Below are 20,771 nucleotides of genomic sequence, written 5' to 3'. Positions count from 1 at the left end.
CCCAGGCAGGGACAATGTCCATCTGCCCCAGTGGCAAGGAGCTCCTAGCCCACACTCAGTTATCATGGACCAGGGACTGGGAGCTCCCTGCTGGCTGAAGCAGGGGAACAAAGGGAGCCCACACTGGCAGCAGGTAGCTCCCAGGGTCAGGAAGCAGTCCCCTGCTGCCCAGCTAACCAATTTACTCCCAGTTGGCTGTCTACATGTGCTGTACTGCGCAGTAATTACTCCCAAGTAAATTTGCTACTTGTATTTACAGGAAGCAAATTTACTTGCGATTAGAGCAAATTACTGTGCAGTAAGCATATGCACATGTGATGATGCTAACTGTGCAGTAATTTGCTATAATCTTGAGTCAGGTGTAGATGCGCCCATTGTGTACCCAGAAAAAAGGGGGGGGGAAGGGTTTTATTCAATATTTCTTTTTACCCTGGTCACTCATTGAGTGATTCTAGGAAATAATTCCTAGCCGTGGTCACCTTTGACAATATTAGATGGTATGATTTCCCCTCAAACAGCACCCCCATCAGATTTCAAGCACCCCGCCCCAAAGCTTAAGAGATGCTAGAGCTTCCCCTTGAAATGGCTGCAACATTTTATAAGATGGGCAAAGAAATTAATCTCTTTTTCTTTTTTAGATCACCTATTTTAGCAGGACCTTTCCCAAAAAAATTCTGCCAGACGCAGACCCCCACAATAGAAAATATCAACCTAAATCATTAAATTTTAGCAATGTTTTAAGTAATCAAAATTAAGGCTTTAAACGGAATGTGTCAGGAAACCTTGACCAGGTACAGACATTACACTTTTACCAGTGTAAATGATCATCAGGGAAAAAAACACACTATAGAAACCAGTCTATACCTACAATAGAACCGAAGTTCAGCACACAAAACCAGTTTATGCCCATAACAGAGCAGAAGTTTGGTGCACACAGACTGGCTTAAAAATGGTGGAACCCTGTTTAAGATTTGCACCCCTCACCAAAGGGTGAATGTGTGTCCTATTTACTACCGATTTACCCTATGCCATTTACATAAAACCATGTAACTTAGATCAGTTCTACCTTGGGCTTTTTCAATGTCTGTACCTTGCCCTTAACTAGAGGCATCAGCTAACTGAGAACTGCTACGTCAACCAACTATAGCAACTTTCTTGTCCAACCTACAATAAGTTTTAAACACATTTTAGATATTTTTAAACATATCAGGAACCATTATACTTCCCTTTGTGCAGCTAAACAGAGGTACCCTAGCCACAGAAGTGGTACTTTTGCCATTGCACACAGTTAGCCATTCTATTACCCCTTGTAATTGTGCACTGCTGCCCTCTTTTTCAGGTGAGGTGCAGTCCTTATGGTCCCCACACAAACCAGGTCTCTGTTTTTCAGCTTCCCAACCTGATTCACCTTAGTGTTAACTCAAGGAGTGAGTCACTGGGTGGGTCTTGCTTGCAGGGAGACAGAACCACTCACAGCCACAATTTCTCTGGGTCTCTTTATGTGTGGCCTCCTCTTTCTTCTTAACAGCCAGCTCACCTCTTATAATATTTTTACTTAGAACCTTTTATTAGTTCTTCCAGTAAGCTTTCACTAGTACCACCCTTCCTTCTAGCCTACTTGGTCTTAGTCTAGTTTATCTCCACTCTTGCCTTTTCTCCAAGCCTAGTAACAGTGTCTGTATCTTAGGCTCAGCCATCTCCTGCAGGAACTGAGTGGAGCAGAGCTCCTCTCTATCCTAGAAATACTTCTACCCTTTTCTGTGAGGACCTTTTCTTATATTCCCACAAGAGAGCATCATCCCAGTCTGTTTTCTATCTCTGTGAGTAGAATGAATATATAGTTCAGGCTATCCACTGGTCATATATCTACATGACTATGTAGATACATACCTGAGCCTAAGTCCTGTAAAGAAAAGTGGGGGTAGGGCTGGATTCTAGGCTATCCTTGCCAAGAGAGGTTTTACACCTGCACTATGCTGCAAAATCAGTGAAACACAAATTCAAACCCCATTTTGCCAAGAAGGGCCTAGAACCCAGGTCTTCAGTTTCCTGTCTAAGTGCCCTAATCATTTAGCTACTGGGTTTAAAACATGACTTCAATGCAGGTACACGTGCAAGCTGGGCATGCATATGTAGTTGCCTATTCTCAGTCTTAGCATGCATGCTTAACTCTACATACTGCAGAGGTAATGCAAACACAACCTGTGCATAAGTAGCAAAAACACCATTTTACTTGGTGTAGAAGGGAGATCTGTCCCTTTTAGACGTCAGTCTTGTTGACAGCCCAGTTGGGGGGCATTTGGATAATGAGGAGTGACTCACTGGGAGCTTATAACCCCAGGGGAGAGAACACAAGGAGAAGCAAGCTGCAGGCTGAACTGCTTGCTGCACCCAGGGCAAGGGGTTGGGACATATCAGGCTGCTATGCTGTGGCCAAAGCCAAAGAGTGTCCCTTCCCAGTGTCTGGGACAGGACAGCAGCAGTCTGTTTTGCTTGTTTTGTTTGTTTAAAGGACAGTGTTTATTTGGATGGACTGGTTGATGCGCTCTTCAGAGAGCAAAACCTGCCTGCAGAAACTAGCAGGCTAGGCTACCTGCTTATAAATAGCTAGAAAACTGCTGCTAGACTCACAATGGGAAACGCAACTTGCCCACTGAATTCTGTTTTATTTTTAATAAGTTATTTTACAAATATAGGATAGCATAGTTCCTGCTCTGAAGAACTTTCCATCTAATATAGTCTTAATGATTAGGGCCCTGATTCAGCACACTTCCTCAAAATTTTCCCAAAATAAATATGTAATCCCAGTACAGTCAAAGGAATGACACATGTCTTAAAGATAAGAAAGTCTTTAAATGTCATTTTTTTTTCAGGGTGAGGGCCAAATATGTATATAGATTAGTAATTATATATACATAGAAAAAGCATTACTCATCACTGTTTTTTTGCAAAGACGAAGTCAGATTTTACGCAGAACCTTTGATACAGAGGGTGGGGAAGATTAGCAACTAGGACAAAGCCAATAAAGTTATGCCCAACATGTTCACCAGCTGATCAGTTTTATTATCTCAGAGCATCTTATAGAGTTAAGAAGCAAATAAGGGCAAAGGGCCCAGCAGGAAGGGAAAGATAAGTCATAAGTACGTAGAAAAGTTTCCTGATGATGTTTGAAATGAGAGCACAAATGGCTGAGGTAAATAAAGCATGTTGCACAGTACACATGCAAGAGAAAAATATTCTTTTTTTCAGAATCCAACAGATGTTTTTTTTCCTCATGATTTCATAGATTTCATAGACATTAGGGCTGGAAGGGACCTCGGGAGATCATCGAGTCCAGCCCCCTGCCCAAAGGGCAGGAAGTCAGCTGGGGTCATAGGATCCCAGCAAGATAAGCATCCAATTTACTCTTGAAGGTGTTCAACGTAGGTGCTTGAACCACCTCCGCTGGCAGACTGTTCCAGACCTTGAGGGCTCGGACAGTAAAGAAATTCTTCCTTACGTCCAGCCTGAAACGGCCTTGCAGGAGTTTGTGACCGTTCGACCTCGTCATCCCTTGGGGCGCTCCGGTGAACAAACGTTCCCCAGATCCTGGTGGTCACCCCTGATAAACTTATAGGTGGCCATCAGATCACCCCTGAGCCTGCGCTTTTCCAGGCTAAAGAGTCCCATGGCTCTCAGCCTGTCATCGTAAGATCTATTTTCCTGACCTCTGATCATGCGCGTGGCTCTCCTCTGGACTCTCTCAAGCTTCTCCACATCCTTTTTGAATTGTGGAGCCCAAAACTGGACGCAGTACTCAAGCTGTGGCCTCACCAAGGCCGAGTACAAGGGGAGAATGACGTCCTGGGATTTGCTCGAGAAGCATCTATGGATGCAAGCCAGCGTTTTGGTCACTTTACTAGCCGCAGCATCGCATTGGAGGCTCATGTTCATCTTGTGGTCAATGATGACCCCCAAGTCTCTTTCTTCTGTAGTGCTATCCAACGTAGCACTGCCGAGCCTATAAGGATGCTGCAGGTTTTTGCTCCCAAGGTGGAGAACCTTGCATTTTTCGGTGTTAAACACCATCAAGTTCTCGTCCGCCCGTTTGCTGAGCTTGTCCAGGTCAGCCTGGATCACCCGCCTATCTTCTGGCATGGATGCTTTGCCCCAAAGTTTGGTGTCATCGGCGAACTTGGCCAGTCCATTCCTGACTCCAATGTCCACATCATTAATGAAGATGTTGAACAGTATGGGTCCCAGGACAGAGCCTTGAGGGACCCCACTGGTCACAGGGCACCACAATGAGTGACTGCCATCAATCACAACCCTCTGGGTCCGACCACGGAGCCAATTTCCCAGCCAGTGGATCGTGGTGGAGCCAAGGCCGCAACTGGCCAGTTTGGCCAAGAGGTGATCGTGGGATACCAGATCAAAAGCTTTTTTGAAGTCAAGATATATGACATCAATCTCTTCTCCCTTATCCAGGTGATAGGTCACCTGGTCATAGAAGGAAATGAGATTGGTCAAACAAGACCTACCCACAACAAACCCATGCTGGCTGTCCCTTAGAATGTTAGCCTGGGCCAGTCCATCAAGGATGGCCTCCTTAATAAACTTTTCTAAGATCTTCCCCAGGATAGAAGTCAGGCTAATGGGCCTGTAGTTAGCCAGATCCACTCTCCTCCCTTTCTTGAAGATCGGCACCACATTGGCCTTCTTCCAGTCTTCGGGCACTACACCAGAGTGCCAGGAGTTTTCAAAGATCCGTGCCAGGGGCTGGGCTATGACGCTCGCCAGCTCCTTGAGTACCCTGGGGTGCAGATTGTCAGGGCCAGCTGACTTGAAGGTATCCAGCTTCTCAAGGTGTTCCTTCACGAGGTCAGCATTTATGGAGGGTAGGGGATCCCCCTCACCCAGATTTCCCTGTCCCATAGCACGCATGGGTGTCCCATGGGACTGATGAAAGACTGACGCAAAGTACCTATTTAATAGGTTGGCTTTTTCCTGGGCGTCAGTTGTCAGTTGCCCCATCTGGTTTAGCAGGGGTCCAACATTGCCCTTGCTTTTCCTCCGGCTCCCCACATATCTGAAAAAGGACTTTTTGTTGTCCTTGATGCTTGAAGCTAGTTGGAGTTCAGTTGCAGCCTTGGCTTTCCTGGTTTGCTCCCTGCAGGACCAGACCAGTGCAGAATAATCCTCCTTGGAGGTGAATCCCGTCCTCCATCCTTTGTAGGCTTTCCTTTTTAGCCACAGGAGGTCTGCTAGGTCCCTGGAGAGCCAGGAGGGCTGGTGTGCCTTCTTGCTGCCTTTCCTCCGTGTTGGAATAGATTTAGCTTGTGCATTGAGGATCGCTTCCCTGAGAAGCAACCACTCTTCTTGAACTCCCATCTCCCTGGGGTCATGGTCCCTGAGGGCCTGACCGACTAGCCTCTTGAGCTTGTCAAAGTTGGCTTTTCTGAAGTCAAGGACTTCTGTGTTGCTGACTGACTTGCCAGCTTTACGGCAGATGGTGAAGGTGATCAGCTCATGGTCGCTGTTACCCAGCTTCCCATCGATCACTAGGTCGCCGATTAGGTCGTCCCCCGTAGCCAGTACCAGGTCGAGCAGCGCTTTGCCTCTCATTGGCCCATAGACTTCTTGAGTCAGGTAGAGGTCATCCACGCATGAGAGAAAGCTTTGCGACCGCTCGGATTTAGCTGAGTGATCTTCCCACGAGATGTCCGGGTAATTGAAGTCACCCATGACAACCAAGGTCCTGGAGCAAGCGGCCTCAGTCAGTTCCCGGGCGAACTCTTTGTCAAGCTCAGGACTTTGAGTGGGAGGTCTGTAGTAGACTCCCACCGTTGTGTCCCCTGTGCCATTTTTCCCACGAATTTTTACCCAGAGGGTCTCTAGCTGTCCATGCCGTTCGCCAACATCAGCTTGCAGGGACATGTAGCTTTCCTTCACATAGAGAGCTACACCCCCGCCCCTTTTGTCAACACGATCCCTCCTGTACAGGGTATAGCCCTCTATACCCGTGGTCCATACATGGGTGGAGTCCCACCAGGTCTCCGTTATCCCAATGATGTCATAATTCTTTGCACTGAGCAGGAGGACAAGCTCCTCCTGCTTGTTACCCAGGCTCCTGGCATTAGTGTACAGGCAGGCAAGTGTGCCCTTAGGGGCTCTTGCCTTGCCCACAGATTGTGCCAGGGCTGGGGCAGGGGTGGGCTCCCTTAAGTGCCTTGGTCTGCTGGCTTTGCAAGGGTCGCTCAGCTGGCCAGCAGTGGCAGTAGTCCCCCCATCCCCCAGCAGGCTTAGATAACCGCTGTTATCTCCAGATCAATACTACTGTATAACTAATCTCAATTCTTAACATTATTAAAGCTTTTTAAAGATTTTTTTTTACTTTCAAATCAAATTATCCTGCCTTATAATATGCAGTTCTCATTGGTCAAAACAAAAACAACCAGAAGGTGACCTCTGGGATCAAAAGCCAGACAGAATACCAAAAAAAAGCCATTAAAAGAGTCCTGACAAAATTACAGGTGAACTCTTTTAGATGGCACTTCTTTGAAGGTTTATAATTGAACCTTCTATCTATGGATATTGTCTTAGGGTACCATTTAAGCAAACAACCATGCCATAGCTCTATGGTAGTAGTGCAAAAACTTCTGGCCTGTATGTGCTGCAAAACCAGTCCATGGGCTTTATCTGGCACATGGGTTTGGTCCATGCGTGCAATACAGTGTGTTCTCACAGCTGCGTGCACTAGCCTGACACTATGCGTGAGCCAGTCTCACAAGCTGGATCCAGCTGCTTGCTCGCTTAATGCAATCTAGCCTGCAGTGTCATGTCAGCCAGCCCACAGGGCTCCCCATCAGTCTGGAAATTTGGCAGCAAAGGAGCTGCAATTAACTGCTCTCCTGCTGCCAAATTTTGGGACCTGTGGGGAGACCCACAGGCTGGATGACAAGGCTTCAAAGGCCAAATCTAGTCTGCAAGCCAAAGGTTGAACAAGTTGCAGAACAACTGCAGGCCAGAGGTTGAACAACACATAGAACACCCGGTCCCATGGTTTTTTGCTGAAAATACTACCCTTTTCAGTTCTCTTTTTAGACAATTTTATAGACCAAAATAAAAAAAAAAAATTAGAATCTTGCTTCCGATTGCTCTGCAAATTGTAGGAAAATATCTCATTCTGACTCAGCATTTTCTACTTTTTATTTTTCTTGACAATTTCTAAACCAATAGAATCCTGTTTGTCAAAGACATTTTGTACTTGATAGCACATAGAGAAACTGTTGGTGGAAGCCAATAGAGTTCCCAGCATGAGTAGCCGTTTACCTGTGTGCTACAGATTCTTCAGAGAAGCTAGTTTCTTGCAAGACAATTATTTCCCAATTAATGTAATCTTAATCAATGTATTGAGTTTCTATATAATTATAATTTATTCAGAATTATAATGCAATATAAAGAGCTAGTTTTTCGTCCTGATCTTTTTTGTATGGTTATGAATTGAAAAACTGTCATTTCTGGGATTTGTAACATTGATGTACTTTGTAGGATGCATTGATCAAACAATACCAAGAATATTCATTTAAAATTTAATTTAGGATTTTTTTCCATTTATGTAAAGCACTCCTTTGCATATTTTATTGTCCACTTGTCATACTTTCCAGTTTCATATATTTATTCATAGGCAGTTATTCCAACATACTTCCCTTTAAATAATTTATCTTGTCTCTAAGAATTTTATTCTTTGTTCTATGAACATTCTTTACAATTTAATAAAAATGTGAATTAATATATTTACCAGGCAAGGGTTTCAAAATAGCTGGCAGACAATACATAATTTTAATCCCTACTTTCAGTTTTGTGGCAGAATGATTGTCAACTCCAAACTAAACGTAAATTGTTGCAAAAACATATAATTAAGGAAATGATTAAGTGCTGTCTGAGAATGATAAAACTCCCAAACCTGGTTTGAATTATATCCTCAGAGTATGCTTATGGTTAAAAAAATATATTTTAAAAAAAAGCAATTCTAAAAGTTTTTTCTTATAACTATATGTATCTGATCCTGATGTATTTACTAAATCATATCTGTTTGGTTTATAGAACTAAAAAGCTTAAATACCTATGGGAAAAATGAGCTATGTTCTCTTTTTGGTTCATATATCAAAATTGTCAGGCAACTTTTCAGTCTTGAAACTTAATTGTAGGTGATGATGATATACAGCATAAAGCAAAACAATCACTGTTTGATACGGCTAATCTGACAATTTGGACTCTGAGGAAAAATGTGGAGGTTTTTTTCCTTTGTAAAAATTGCATTGTTAAATAAACAAATCATTACAAAACAAGTAAGGAAGACGCAGATGCCACTGTTACAGTTCAGGGATCCTGATTTTCTCTGTTTAAAAACTGCAAATTCTCTGATTTAACCTACCCCCACATCCTCCCCCCGCAAACCTGCATTTTTCCGTGATTAAAATGAAATGCCACTATATATATAAGAATTAACTGGATACAATGTTTTATTGCTATGTTTACAATTGTAAAGCAATTTGGAAGCCTACCAATGCCTCAATCATTATAATAAAATAAATTCTAAATACCTATATATTTTGGCATTTGATTTTGGGTTCATAGATTTCATAGACATTAGGGCTGGAAGGGACCTTGGAAGATCGAGTCCAGCCCCTCGCCCCAGGGGCAGGAAGTCAGCTGGGGTCATAGGATCCCAGCAAGATAAGCATCCAATTTGCTCTTGAAGGTGTTCAATGTAGGTGCTTGAATCACCTCCAATGGCAAGCTGTTCCAGACCTTGGGGGCTCAGACAGTAAAGAAATTCTTCCTTATATCCAGCCTGAAATGGTCTTGTAGTAGTTTATGACCATTCAAACTTGTCATCCCTTGGGGCGCTCTAGTGAACAAACGTTCCCCAGATACTGGTGGTCACCCCTGATAAACTTATAGATGGCCATCAGATTACCCCTGAGCCCGTGCTTTTCCAGGCTAAAGAGCCCCATGGCTCTCAGCCTGTTCTTGTAAGATCTGTTTTCCTGACCTCTGATCATGCGCGTGGCTCTTCTCTGGACTCTCTCAAGTTTCTCCACGTCCTTTTTGAATTGTGGAGCCCAAAACTGGCTGGGTTTTTCTATCATGGAAAATCATACATCCGCCCTGCCCCCTTCACTTACCAGAATGCAGGTCCAGCTGCAGCTGCCCTCTACCCCATCCGGTGCTTTGTGGTGCTGAGCAGCCCTGCTATGTTTGTGTCCTGCCTCTGCCCATGCTGTTGCTCATCACTCCCAACCCACAGCCCTCTGGCCCTGCTAGTACTCTTCACTCCCAACCCAAAGCCTCCTGGCCTGGCTGATGACCCCCACTTCTGACCCACTGCCCCCAGCTTCCAGTGTATGAGGAAAAGGGTGGGTGTATGGGGAAGGAGGGCTGTGGGCACAGGCCACATGGGGAGGTAACAGATGATACATGGGGAGGAAGGGGAGCATGTACCCCACCAATTTCTGTGTCCACAGTGGGGCACAGACCTGCTGCTGGGCCAACCCTTGTCAGGAGCTGCTTCCGCCACCCAGCAGGTAGACCCAGTGTGGGAGGGAGCACTGCACCACCATAGCCACCAGGGTGAGGTGCAGAGTTGTGCCCCCCACTGCTGCCAGGCAGGCAGGAGGTGCCTCACCTTGGTGGCCATGATGGCAGGGAGCTCCATCCCATGCCAAGTCTGGGCTGTGGAGGTGGCTCCCACCTGGAACTGGTCTTATCAGTCTGCAGCCCTGTACTCTGTGCCTATTTTGGGTACAGAAATCTGGGGAGGCACATTCCCCCCCATGCATCACCTGTGCTCTCCTTGCCCCCAATGTGTTGCCTGTGCCCCCGCATAAACTTACCTGGAGGAAGCTGAGGCAGCTGTTCTCCACCACTGCCTGGCTGCTATGTGCATGTGTGTGCACATGAACATATGCATGTGGCACCCCTGCATCCCACTCCCCCCCCGAGCCCCAAGCCAGGTTGGGGCTAAGCTACACCCCCTCCCCCTGCACAGCTGGCTCAGGGCTGGCCCATGCCCCCCTTCTGCCCCCACCCTCCACTATAGATCTGGGCTACTTCCCCTTCCCTCCACCTGGCTAGGTTGGGGCCAGCCCATGGCCTTCCCCCGGCAGGACCAGGCAACACCTCCTCCCCTGCATAGCTGGTTTGGGTTTGGGCCACGCTCCATTTGCTCCTGATCCCCATGGAGCCATGCCCCTTTCCTCCCATCTGGCCATGTTGAAGTTGGGCCACACCCCTTCCCCTTGAGGGGCTGGGACATGCCCCCTGCCTCCCATAGTGCTGGATTGGGGCTCAGTCATTGCACCCTCCTGTCACAAAGCCAGGTTGTGGCTGTGCCAAGACTCCTTGCCCCACAAGCTGGATCGGGGCTGAGCTGCCCCGCCCCACTCCATGTGGCCAGATTGGGCTCCATAGCACCCATCTGGGGTGCTCTACTGGGTCCACCACCACAAGCCCATGGAGGGGTCACCCACTGCCTATTTGGCTTTGCTAAGGAAAATGTTTGAGCACTGCTGGTCTACATCATAACCACCTATTATGGTATCTCCACAAAGCAGTAACGTCATCTAGTTATTCACAATTTTTCCTTCCAGAAATGAAAAGTTTTAAAATGAGATCTTTCAAGCCTTATTCACCTACACATTTTCTTCCTGCCATCAATCCCATCATGACTATAACTCCTTCTGCAATGAAGAAATGGACTTTGGAGATGCCATAACACCTCCTGTTTTTACAAGTGGAATATTTTGGAGATGCAGAAACCAGCTTTCATATACTGTTTCTATATAAAAGCCCAAAATGACTATTTCAGAATGAGACTAGATTATTGTAATCTAAAGATAATTTCATTCTCTCTCAGTATTTTATAAGAATTAATAGAGGAAAACTTTCTTACAGGGAATTAGAGAGGATGGGTATGCGGATCCTGCCATGGCTGCTCAGGATGCAACGGTAACTACAACCAGCTAGCAACTCCTCTAACATGAAATAAAATAAAGGCTTTTTTAAAAGTCTTGTTTAATAGGCTTGTTTAAAGTGGTATGGCACTAATGATCATTTGTACCTTTTTCTGCTTCTGATATATTAGGTCCTTTGGGATGCATGTCAGCAAAAGACAGGGGAACACAAAAACATGCTACAAATGATCCTGTGCAACAAGAGCTACCAACAGCTGTGGATGAGTAATTATCATCATTTATGAATCCAACTATTCAGCTATTTGAGTATATGATGAAAAGGAAAATATAGCTTTCAGGAAAAAGTGGAACAACTGAAGGCGCAGAGAAGTTCCATATTCAGATTTAAATAGAGCCTGTAATTATTAGTACCTGTAAGCCTATGCAATTTTGTGCTCAGAAAATTTCCTTTGGAATTAGCGGAAGGATTGGGTGTGTAAGGAATGCAGGAATGAGATCAGTATAGAATAGATATAGATATGAATTCTCCATAAGGAGAGAAAAAAAAGGTGAAGCTAATAGACTTTACCTGCCACTGCACTCAGGAGGAAGAGGTGGCAAAGGTGCGGCTAAGCTACCTTTTCATGTCTCTCAATCCAAGGGCAGAACACAATTCCAACACAAGTGAGATTTGCTAATAAATGCTTGAAACCTTTTGACACAACATTTGTTCCATCTGTTTTGCTTAAGCTAAATTCTCTAAAATTGTATCTATTTCTGTGAAGTTTCTAACAGAAGACTGTCTAGCATTCAAAGTGCAATCCTTTGTACATCCTCACACACTACTTCTCAATCTGACTTTTCCCTACTTGAAAACTAATGTTTTTGACATATTTCCATTCATGACAGTGTTTCACAGGTTTTAATTACATAGTGAGATAAAAAGCATCTCAGAATCTTGACAGGTGTTGCAAAAATCTCTATCCAGCCAATACTACTCTTGATGGTTGTTTTAATGTAGAACTGGATGTTAACAACACCCAGCAACAACGGTTGACAACACATGTTAACCGAAGGATTAACATGTGGCCTGCCTGCCCACCATTTCTCTAATTGCTCCAGCTGCTTTAGCAGCTGGGGTTTCCAGGATTCCCCTCTCTCCTCCTGCTTCCACTTCCTGCCTCCACCGCCGGGGTGTGGCAGCATGGTTCAAATGGGCCTGAGTTGCCCATATGGCTGGATAGGGCCAGTGGTACCCGCGCAGCAGAGGGCAGGCAGAGTGGCTACACTGTGTGCACAGTGTAGGGAGGATGGGGCAGGAGGAGATGCCCCTATGGTATGCAGCTCCCAGCTATTCAGAAGTTGCACAGCTATTCAGAAGTTCCTGGTATAATCTATAGTGTGCTATTCCCAGCTATACCAGAGACTTGTCAACTGCTCTTGCAGCAGTTTCCCACCTGGTTTTACTACTTAGTGAATACAGGATAGGCCTCAATGCCTTTTTTTTTTTAGATTAAGTGTTATTTTGCAGAAATAAACATAACACATGTACAAACCAATAAAATCAGTTGGTGGCAGTTTAATCATTGACCAAAGCATAGGGTGACCATAAGTCCTGGTTTGGCCACGACAGTCCTAGATTTTGGAAGCCAGTCCCAGCCAACCAGTGAAAATTAAAATAAGCACCCCAAGCACAGGGCAGAGTCATGGAGTGGCACAAGCTGTGAAATAGGAAGCCCTAAGCAAAATTGCCTTAAGGTTAGGGACAGACATTCAAAAAGCCTGAACCTGAATTGATTCAATCTTTGCAGGTTAGTCTAACCTGCTGAAGTTGAACTGGTTTGCAACTGCACAAACATTCTCTCTGGACTGAGGAAATTCAGACACATACCTGCAGTGGCTCAGGCTAGAAGCCAGCAGGCACTGCAGCAGCCCTCCCTTCCCTTCCATAATGCTGAGCTGAGAGGGGCATGGCCAGGCCCCAGCAGGATGCTCTGATTAGGGAGAAGCTTAAACACCTGCTCTGCCTGCACCATCACAGGCTTTTGCCCATTCACTGCTCAAGGGGCAGGAGTGTTGCTAGCACTCTGAGGCAAAGGCCGGTGTGCACCACATGCATCTGTTGATGATACTGAGCTTTTCAATCTCCTTCTCCATACTGTCTGCAAACCTGACAGACAAGGGCACCAGCAGGGGGATGACACAGTGTTTACGAGCCCATCAACAAAGCAAAAGCCTCTCTCATTAGTTCAAGCTCTTCTTAAACAGCTTTTTACAAGGAAGAAACAGAAGGACATCACCAGCTGAACTGCTGATTAGCTCCAAAAAGCCCTAAGTGGACACTGTTCTGTCTGCCTGTCCCAGTGAAATTCGAGACGCACACATACAGACACCTCTCAGCATTAGCCTAGGGTCCATATGCCTAGGGTCCATGGGGCTGGGGGCTGTGCTGTGGGAGATGGGAGGGGATCCTTGTTTGACCGGCAGGCAGTGAAGAGAGGTTGTGGCAGGGGGAAGCAAGGCAGAACCTACTGTGCCTGCAGCCTCTGCCAGAGCTTTGGCTAGGAAGCAGAAGGGCAGGGCCAGGTCTGTTCTCTGGAGCAGACAGCCAAGCTCCGCCAAGAACTGCAAAGCATCTGGTATGCTTGAGGACTGTGGTTTAACTTAAACCAGGAAGAAGTCTGGGACAGATATTGCATAAGCTGGTTTGACCCAAATCAGTTAAGTCTGATAGACTTTTATTAGTAAATGTTTAGGATTGGGAATCCAAAAAAGATGACAAAGCCAGTAGCGAAATACAGATCGCCCAAGCGAGGGACTAACAATTGAGGGATGGGGGTGAGGAGGGGAACGCCCGGGGATGGGGAATGGGGGGGAAGGGGAGGGAGGGGATTTGCGATGCTGAGAGAGAAAGGAGATAGATACAACCAAACCCGTTACAATGGTCCGCAATGGTGGAGGAAGTGGTTCGAAGGAAATGTCTCAGTCCATATAGAATCTCATTGCGGGGGTCCTCTTAGGGTAGAACGGGGTCATCCATCCTACATTCAACCAGGTTCCCCTTCAACCAATTTCAGCCATTCTGAAACTGATTTATGTGCACTGAATATCTGTTCTGTTACATGATTAAACCAGTTTCTGATCAGTTAAACTGGTTTACATGTAATGTCTGTCCCTAGCCCATAAGAGGTTACCTTGATTAGTGGAATGACTGTTAAAAAAAGGAAGAGGATTGTTAACACCTGTGAAGTAAAGCATACTCAGTCATTAATGGGCCATTGACTCCCTTAGCTGTCTGAATACTAATACCAGAGCTACACCATGCCACCCCACCTCCACCTCTGCCTGCAGCAGAACTGCTGACTTGAGTGTGAGGGAGATGGCAGGGCAGTGTCCCAGATTTCACATTGTTCCATATGATCACCCTACCAAAGCAAAGGTTAAATAAACATATTGTTTCTTTCAAGTTTTTCAGGAGTTCCAGAATATCGCTGGACAAGACCTAGTAAATGCCATCAATGAATGCTATGATGGATACTTTCAAGAACTACTGGCAGCTATAGGTAAAAATATTATCTTTATATTAATAACAACTTAAGAAAGTATACATGGTCAATTAAAATTTTGTGCTGTTTCCCCTTTTCCTGTAGTTTATTTTCATATTACATGGAACAAAAACTTTGAATATTTGGGGGACAATGAACCAACCTAAAATGCTCCATGGAAAAAGGCATATTTAAACTGAATCACAGATTCATGTTTATGTGAGACAAGATTAAAATGAACTGCACTGGGCAGGGATTGAGCAAACTCGGGTTCCACTCCTAGTTTGCCTGTTAACTTCTCGCATCATCCTGTTCAAGTCCATGAATGGATAATCCTGCTTACACTGAAATCAAAGACAAAACTACTATGACTTCAGTGGTGCAGAATCAAGCCCTTAAGCTTGCTGTGCTCCATCTATACAATGAAGATGATATTTCTCTACCTTTACAAAGATGGTAACATGGCTAAATTACTAAAGCTTAAAAGACATTAATATAGGATGTTGATGAACATCTTAGGGGAAAAAAGTATGAATACATAATAGGTTTTTGTGAATGACAAACGTAATCATCTTTAAGATACCAGCCACTTATCTGTTGGTTGAACGGAGGATGAACCTGCACTGACCAGTATGCCAGAAGAAGGAAAGACAGGTCCAAGTCGGTACAGAGGCACAGTGCCTCCAAGGGCTTTGGGGGCAATTTCACAGTGAGTGGAATAAGTATTGTCTGAAAAACTCTCTGAGGAAAGGCTTGTGTTTATTTCAGTAGAGATGGCAACCTGACCCACAAACTTGATTATGTACAGCAGGAGAATTTCCACCAATGTGCATGAATTTAATTTCAATCCAGTAGTCATCCTTCAAACCACAGATACACATTTTACTCAGAATTACAGGAAAATAAACTGAATGTAATTTTAGGCCTTATGTAATTACAGTAAACTAGAAAATATGAGAATTTCAGGAAAAATTAATATTTAATCTTTTCTACCTAAATTATCTCTCTCAGTTCTTTGTGTTCGAGATAAGCCTTCCTACTTTGCTTACAGACTCTACAATGCAATCCATGTAAGTATCACTATTCCATTCTGTGTTGTAAAAAAATGAGTTTGTGCCATTTTTAAATATTGCTTGCTTGTTTTAAAGCTTTTGGTAATTAGATAAATTTCAAAGCCAAAGTGCTAGAGCAGCAAATGAATTTTGCTCTGCATAAAAAGAAAATGAAACCTTTAGATTCTTTTAAGAATATCTGCTTGGTAACTGCATTGGCTTTTTGAAAACTAAAAACCATAATTTTCTGTAGACTCTCTCTCCCCCTTGTGTACAAATGTCAAAGTGCACTTTATTAACAATATGATCTTATAGGAATGATCTTCTTCTTATGTGACTTTCCTGTGTAGAGAGTTAATAAATATTACTGCTAAAATCATGGTACAAAAACTGTTACGTGGAAAAAAACTGACCAAATTTCAGTGGGACTCCATTTATATATATGCAGGCCCAGCTACTTGTATGTGCACTTGCTAAAACATTAAAGCACCATGTAAATAAATATGTATATATGTACATGCATATGTACCTGAAAATTCTTCATACAGCTTAACAGAAAAGATTTCCTTAGCTTTTCATTGATTTGCATTGGCAAAATCAGTTTTTATCACACTATATTGTTCACATTTTGTTTTAATTTCAAAACTGATGCCAGAACTGTTGTACAAAACAAGGGCTGTTTTTCAAGTGAAATGTGGAATTTTCCATTTTCACCTTCAACTTATATTTTTGGTGAAAGTGCATTAAGCTGCAAAAACATCAAGCAAAATTCCTCATAATTCCATAGTAATTTCAAAATCATATGGCAAGGGATTTCAGTGAAATGATACTTACTTATACAGAATTTACAGTTATACAGTGCATTAGCCAATCACATTACATTAAATCTTTGTCAGATTTCCATTTAGAATACTTGCATGATTCCAGGAGTCTGTTAAGGTTTCCAATATTTAAAACTGTAGTCCCTGATGGATGTTAGAAAGAATATATTGCACTCACCAAATGAAAATCAAATGCTGTAACTTGAGCCTTCTGCACTTCCCTTACTGCTTGCTTTTGGGAGATCATGCTACAGCATGACTAGCTAATTGAGAAATTTAACCTGTGAGCTTTAAATAGCCCAAAGTCAGTAGTGAGCCTCCCAAGACCTTGGATTTTTGATTATTGTAACTACACACTAGATGTCACCGTTCCTCCATGCAACTGTACTTTGAACTGCATGAATCTAGGAAACTGGATACCTCAAGTGATTTGCAGTTGACAATACAATGCTCAGAAGATGACAACTGTTTGGTTACTCACATGAAAGAGTAGTGAGCTCTGCTTAATTTTGAGTGGATGGTTTCTACATAAAAATCACAATCCCACCAGCATCTTGGGGGCAGCGTCAACAAAACAGACTGATGACTGAGGCCCTGATTCAGCAAAGCACTTAAGCACATATTTAAAGAAAGTAAATGCATCTGCCTAGTGATTATTAACTCTAAAAAAAGAGAAGTGGAAGCACAGATTTATAGAAAAGTGGGGCTGGAAGGGACCTCTCAAGGTCATTTAGTCCAACTCCCCCACCAAATTATCCAAATCCATTTTCTAACCAGTTACTAAAACTACACAATCAGCCTTGTCGCACAACTTAACCTGCCACAGGTAAAGCAGGGGACAGAAAGACAGAAAAGGGATTCTCCCTCTTCTTTATGACAGCCCTTCAGATATTTGAAGACTGCTCCCAAGCACCTTTTCTACAAGCTGAACATGCTTAATTCCTTCATCTTCCCCTCATATGAATGGCCTTTCAAGCCCTTCATCTTTGTCCCCGTCTCTGGACCCTTACTTCTCCATGTTCTTTTTAAAATGTAGAGCCAAAAATTGCACCTAGCACTGCAGGAGAGGCCTAACCAGTCCCAAGCACTATCACCTCCCATGTTGTGTACCTAATGCTCCTATTGATGGAACCCAAAACTGCATTCACCTTTTGTGCATCACACTGCAGAGGCATGTTGAGTCTGTGATCCACCAAGGCTCCTAGATCCATCCCCATAGAGATGCCATCCAACCACGTCACCCATTTTGTAGTTGGGTTTTTGTTTATTCCCCCTGAGGTGGAGTACCTTGCATTCATAAGCATTAAACTTCATCTTGCTAGCTCCAGCCCAGCTTTCCAACCTGTCAAAACCCTTTCTAAATTGTGCTCCTTCCTTCAGTGTATTCACAGTCCTTGCCAGTTTCAGATTATCTGCAAATATACTCAAAAAATTTCTAGTCCAGCCTGTATTCTAGTAGTTAGCCTGTTAGCCTTAAATTACACAGAAGGCAGGACAGGAAGGCACGGTGGAAACTAACTTGTTCAGAAAGGCATAAGCTTTCATAGATGACAGTCTCCTTACACTATCTGACAAAGTAGCTTTTACCTGTGAAAGCTGATACATTACTGAATTATATAGTCCTGCAGCAGGCAACCTATTTCAGCTGTTGGCTAGAATGATCCACCTGAACTCAGAGGCAGGAAGGCAGGCAGCAAGGCAGGTGCTAGCACTTCCCCTGTGGCAGCATGGGAGAGAACCCACAGCTGGCACTTCTACTTGCAGTGGCATGGGAAAAGCAACAACAGCCAAAATCCTTATGTCTGTGGGCCAGATCTGATGGTTCCATGGGCCATATCTGGCTTGCAGGCCATAGATTGCCAACACCTGGTTTAGTCTCTAAAGTGCCACTGTACCCTGCTGCCTTAAAAAAAGTTTTGGCAGTGCTAAGTGGCAGTTGTTTGACCTCTGTTACACAGCAATATGAATATACTGTATGTAGCTGAGAAAGCTCACTACAATAAAGCTTTAGAGACCTAATTTCTCTAGAGTATCTATCTGGTGAGCCTAATTTTCTCATCTGCATATATATGAATTACATACACTCATTCAGTTAAGTTTTCTCATGGCATTATCCTTTCTAGGAATTTGGTTTCCATAACAAAACTATCATCAGGATTCTGATTGCCAGAAGTGAAATAGATCTCTTGACTATAAGACAACGCTACAAAGAGAGATATGGAAAATCATTGTTTCATGATCTCAAAGTAAGTCTTTATTCATTCTTTTGTATATATACTGTACAAAGCTTAAGAACTAGGTTTAACATATTGGTACCAGAGCAGCCGCAAAGATTAATTCTGAATCATATCTTGTCATTTGAGGCAAAAGCAGAAGTATTATTTATAGTACCCAACCTCACAAACTACATCAGTTTGGTGCCACAGACTACTTTCAGTAAGTAAGCAATTAAGACAGAAGAATGAACTAAATAATGTTGGGAGTGGTGTTTTTAACTATGATCATTGCCCCTGGGAATTACTAAATTTTAAACTCACTCTTATATTCTGGGACTAATTCAGTTCATCTGGCATGATAAGGGGACAGAATAGCCCACTGAAAATGCTTAGAATAAAAGAATTCCACTACTGACATAGACCTTGTTGACTTGTAAGTGCCACAAGTACATTTTCTGATGTGGGGCTGTGCCCAGAGGCAATTTGGGCAAGGAAAGGGTGCTGCAGGAGCATGCTCTGTTCTACTCTTCTCATTTTGGGTTGTGAAACAACCAAGTAGTTATACTAGAATTTAAAGTAGCTTCAGGTGCCAACCAAATCTAGACGTCAGGTGTCCCAAAGATGATAACAATTCCCTACCTGGGCTATGTTACTTGTGTAGCATAACTCATTGTACCTTAAAATATTCAGGAGCCTTTGTCACATTCACCCTAAGGCACAGAACCAATTTTACATATTATTCAAGAAATGCAAATATGTGCACATTATATGGCTTCTCTATACCTGCCCTTACTGTTTCACCACATCTGGGACTCCTCTATTCATGCCTTATTTTGCAAAAGACAAAGAAGACACGATTGAATTGACTGCAGCCTCACCTTAATGTACTGCTATGAAAACAGATTACTTCCTAAAGCTTCTTTTTCTCTATAAAGAAACCCCAAATGATCATATCAGTTAGTTCTACAGGGAAACAAAACAAAAAATTCTAATACAAATTACAAAATTTGATGATAGAGCCTCATCCTAGTCCTAAAAGTCAACTCACGTTTTGCCGCTAACCTCAACAAGATTAAACTGGGTTCCGTGTCTGCGGGGGCTGGTGTTTTATTTCATTTGGACTTAGATTCCTGATAACACAATCAGCCACATTTTTTCATTCAAATTGATTTAATACTAAGAGTACCTACACTGACCTGTATTCAAGCAGTTAGTCTGGATGTATCTCAATGCATAGCTGAGATCAAAACCTGGCCTAATGTTTGCATCTGTATGGCAGTCATCAGAATTCTTGGCTCCCTTTCTTCAGACAATAATGAGCATTATTGCCAAAGTTTTATAAAATAAGTCAAGATTTTCTTTCTTAAATCATGAAATATGTGGGGCCAATATTTGAAAAATTACTGGTGATTTTTGGGTGTATATTTTGAGACAGTCAAGGAACCTGACTTCATAATGTGTTAAGCAGCCAACCTCTAAACACAAGACCTCTTTCAGATGCCTAAAGTTGGGCACCCAAAAACTAAGGTATCCAAATTGCTAGCAACTTCTGGGCCAATAATCTTGGACTAGAAACTGTAGAATGCCACACAACTTTTGCAGATAAGGTCCTTTAAGTCATTGTTCCCTAATACTCAAAAACAGTTTTCTCATGAAAAATTATGAAAAATTATCATTACATAAGCATTCTTTTCCTTGCAGCATTTTGCATCAGGACATTATGAAAAAGCTTTACTTGCCATTTGTGCTGGTGATGCTGAAGATTATTAAAGGAAGAAGGATTCAAGCAAGTCGAGCACATTTCTCTAGAAGTGTATGTTCACTCTGTACTATATACAAGAATAGAAGAATCAATGCTCTATAATTTCTAATTTTGAATCTTTTCAAAAAACAAGAAAGTCTATTTTTGGTCAGTAATATATTCCTCTTTCCCTAAGCTCTGAAGAAATTGTAGTACTTTGACTAATATAAATTAATTAAAACAGTCTAATACAAATAATACCAAATAAAGCTATATACATTTATGTATATTATTTAGTCCCTTGACATCCATCCTAGAGCAGTACTTAGAACACATAATCAAATAACAATAACTAGATAATACAAATAACCTGTTAAAGAGCCAGTGTACTTTAAATCTGGGGCAAAACATTATTTGTCATTTACCTTAATGAATATGATTCTCCTTCTAATTCGTTTT

At 43.0% G+C, this 20,771-nt stretch overlaps 1 protein-coding gene across 1 annotated transcript in view; it reads left to right on the top strand.

The window, feature by feature from the left end:
- Window positions 1–20,368, top strand: part of ANXA10 (annexin A10) — a 45,012-nt gene extending 24,644 nt beyond the window's left edge. Inside the window, exons 6-11 of the mRNA XM_090034715.1 lie at window positions 10,939–10,992; window positions 11,129–11,222; window positions 14,405–14,500; window positions 15,494–15,552; window positions 18,479–18,601; window positions 20,273–20,368. Coding sequence (XP_089890841.1) covers window positions 10,939–10,992; window positions 11,129–11,222; window positions 14,405–14,500; window positions 15,494–15,552; window positions 18,479–18,601; window positions 20,273–20,341 — 495 coding nt within the window. The 3' untranslated portion in view covers window positions 20,342–20,368. The remainder of the gene's footprint in view (window positions 1–10,938; window positions 10,993–11,128; window positions 11,223–14,404; window positions 14,501–15,493; window positions 15,553–18,478; window positions 18,602–20,272) is intronic.
- Window positions 20,369–20,771: the final 403 nt, after the last annotated feature.

The sequence above is a fragment of the Crocodylus siamensis genome, chromosome 2 (genome assembly GCF_052110815.1).
Source record: "Crocodylus siamensis isolate JL-2025a chromosome 2, ASM5211081v1, whole genome shotgun sequence".
Lineage (NCBI taxonomy): Eukaryota > Metazoa > Chordata > Crocodylia > Crocodylidae > Crocodylus > Crocodylus siamensis.
Note: the sequence above shows the minus strand (reverse complement) of the source record. Positions and strands in the feature narration are given on the sequence as shown.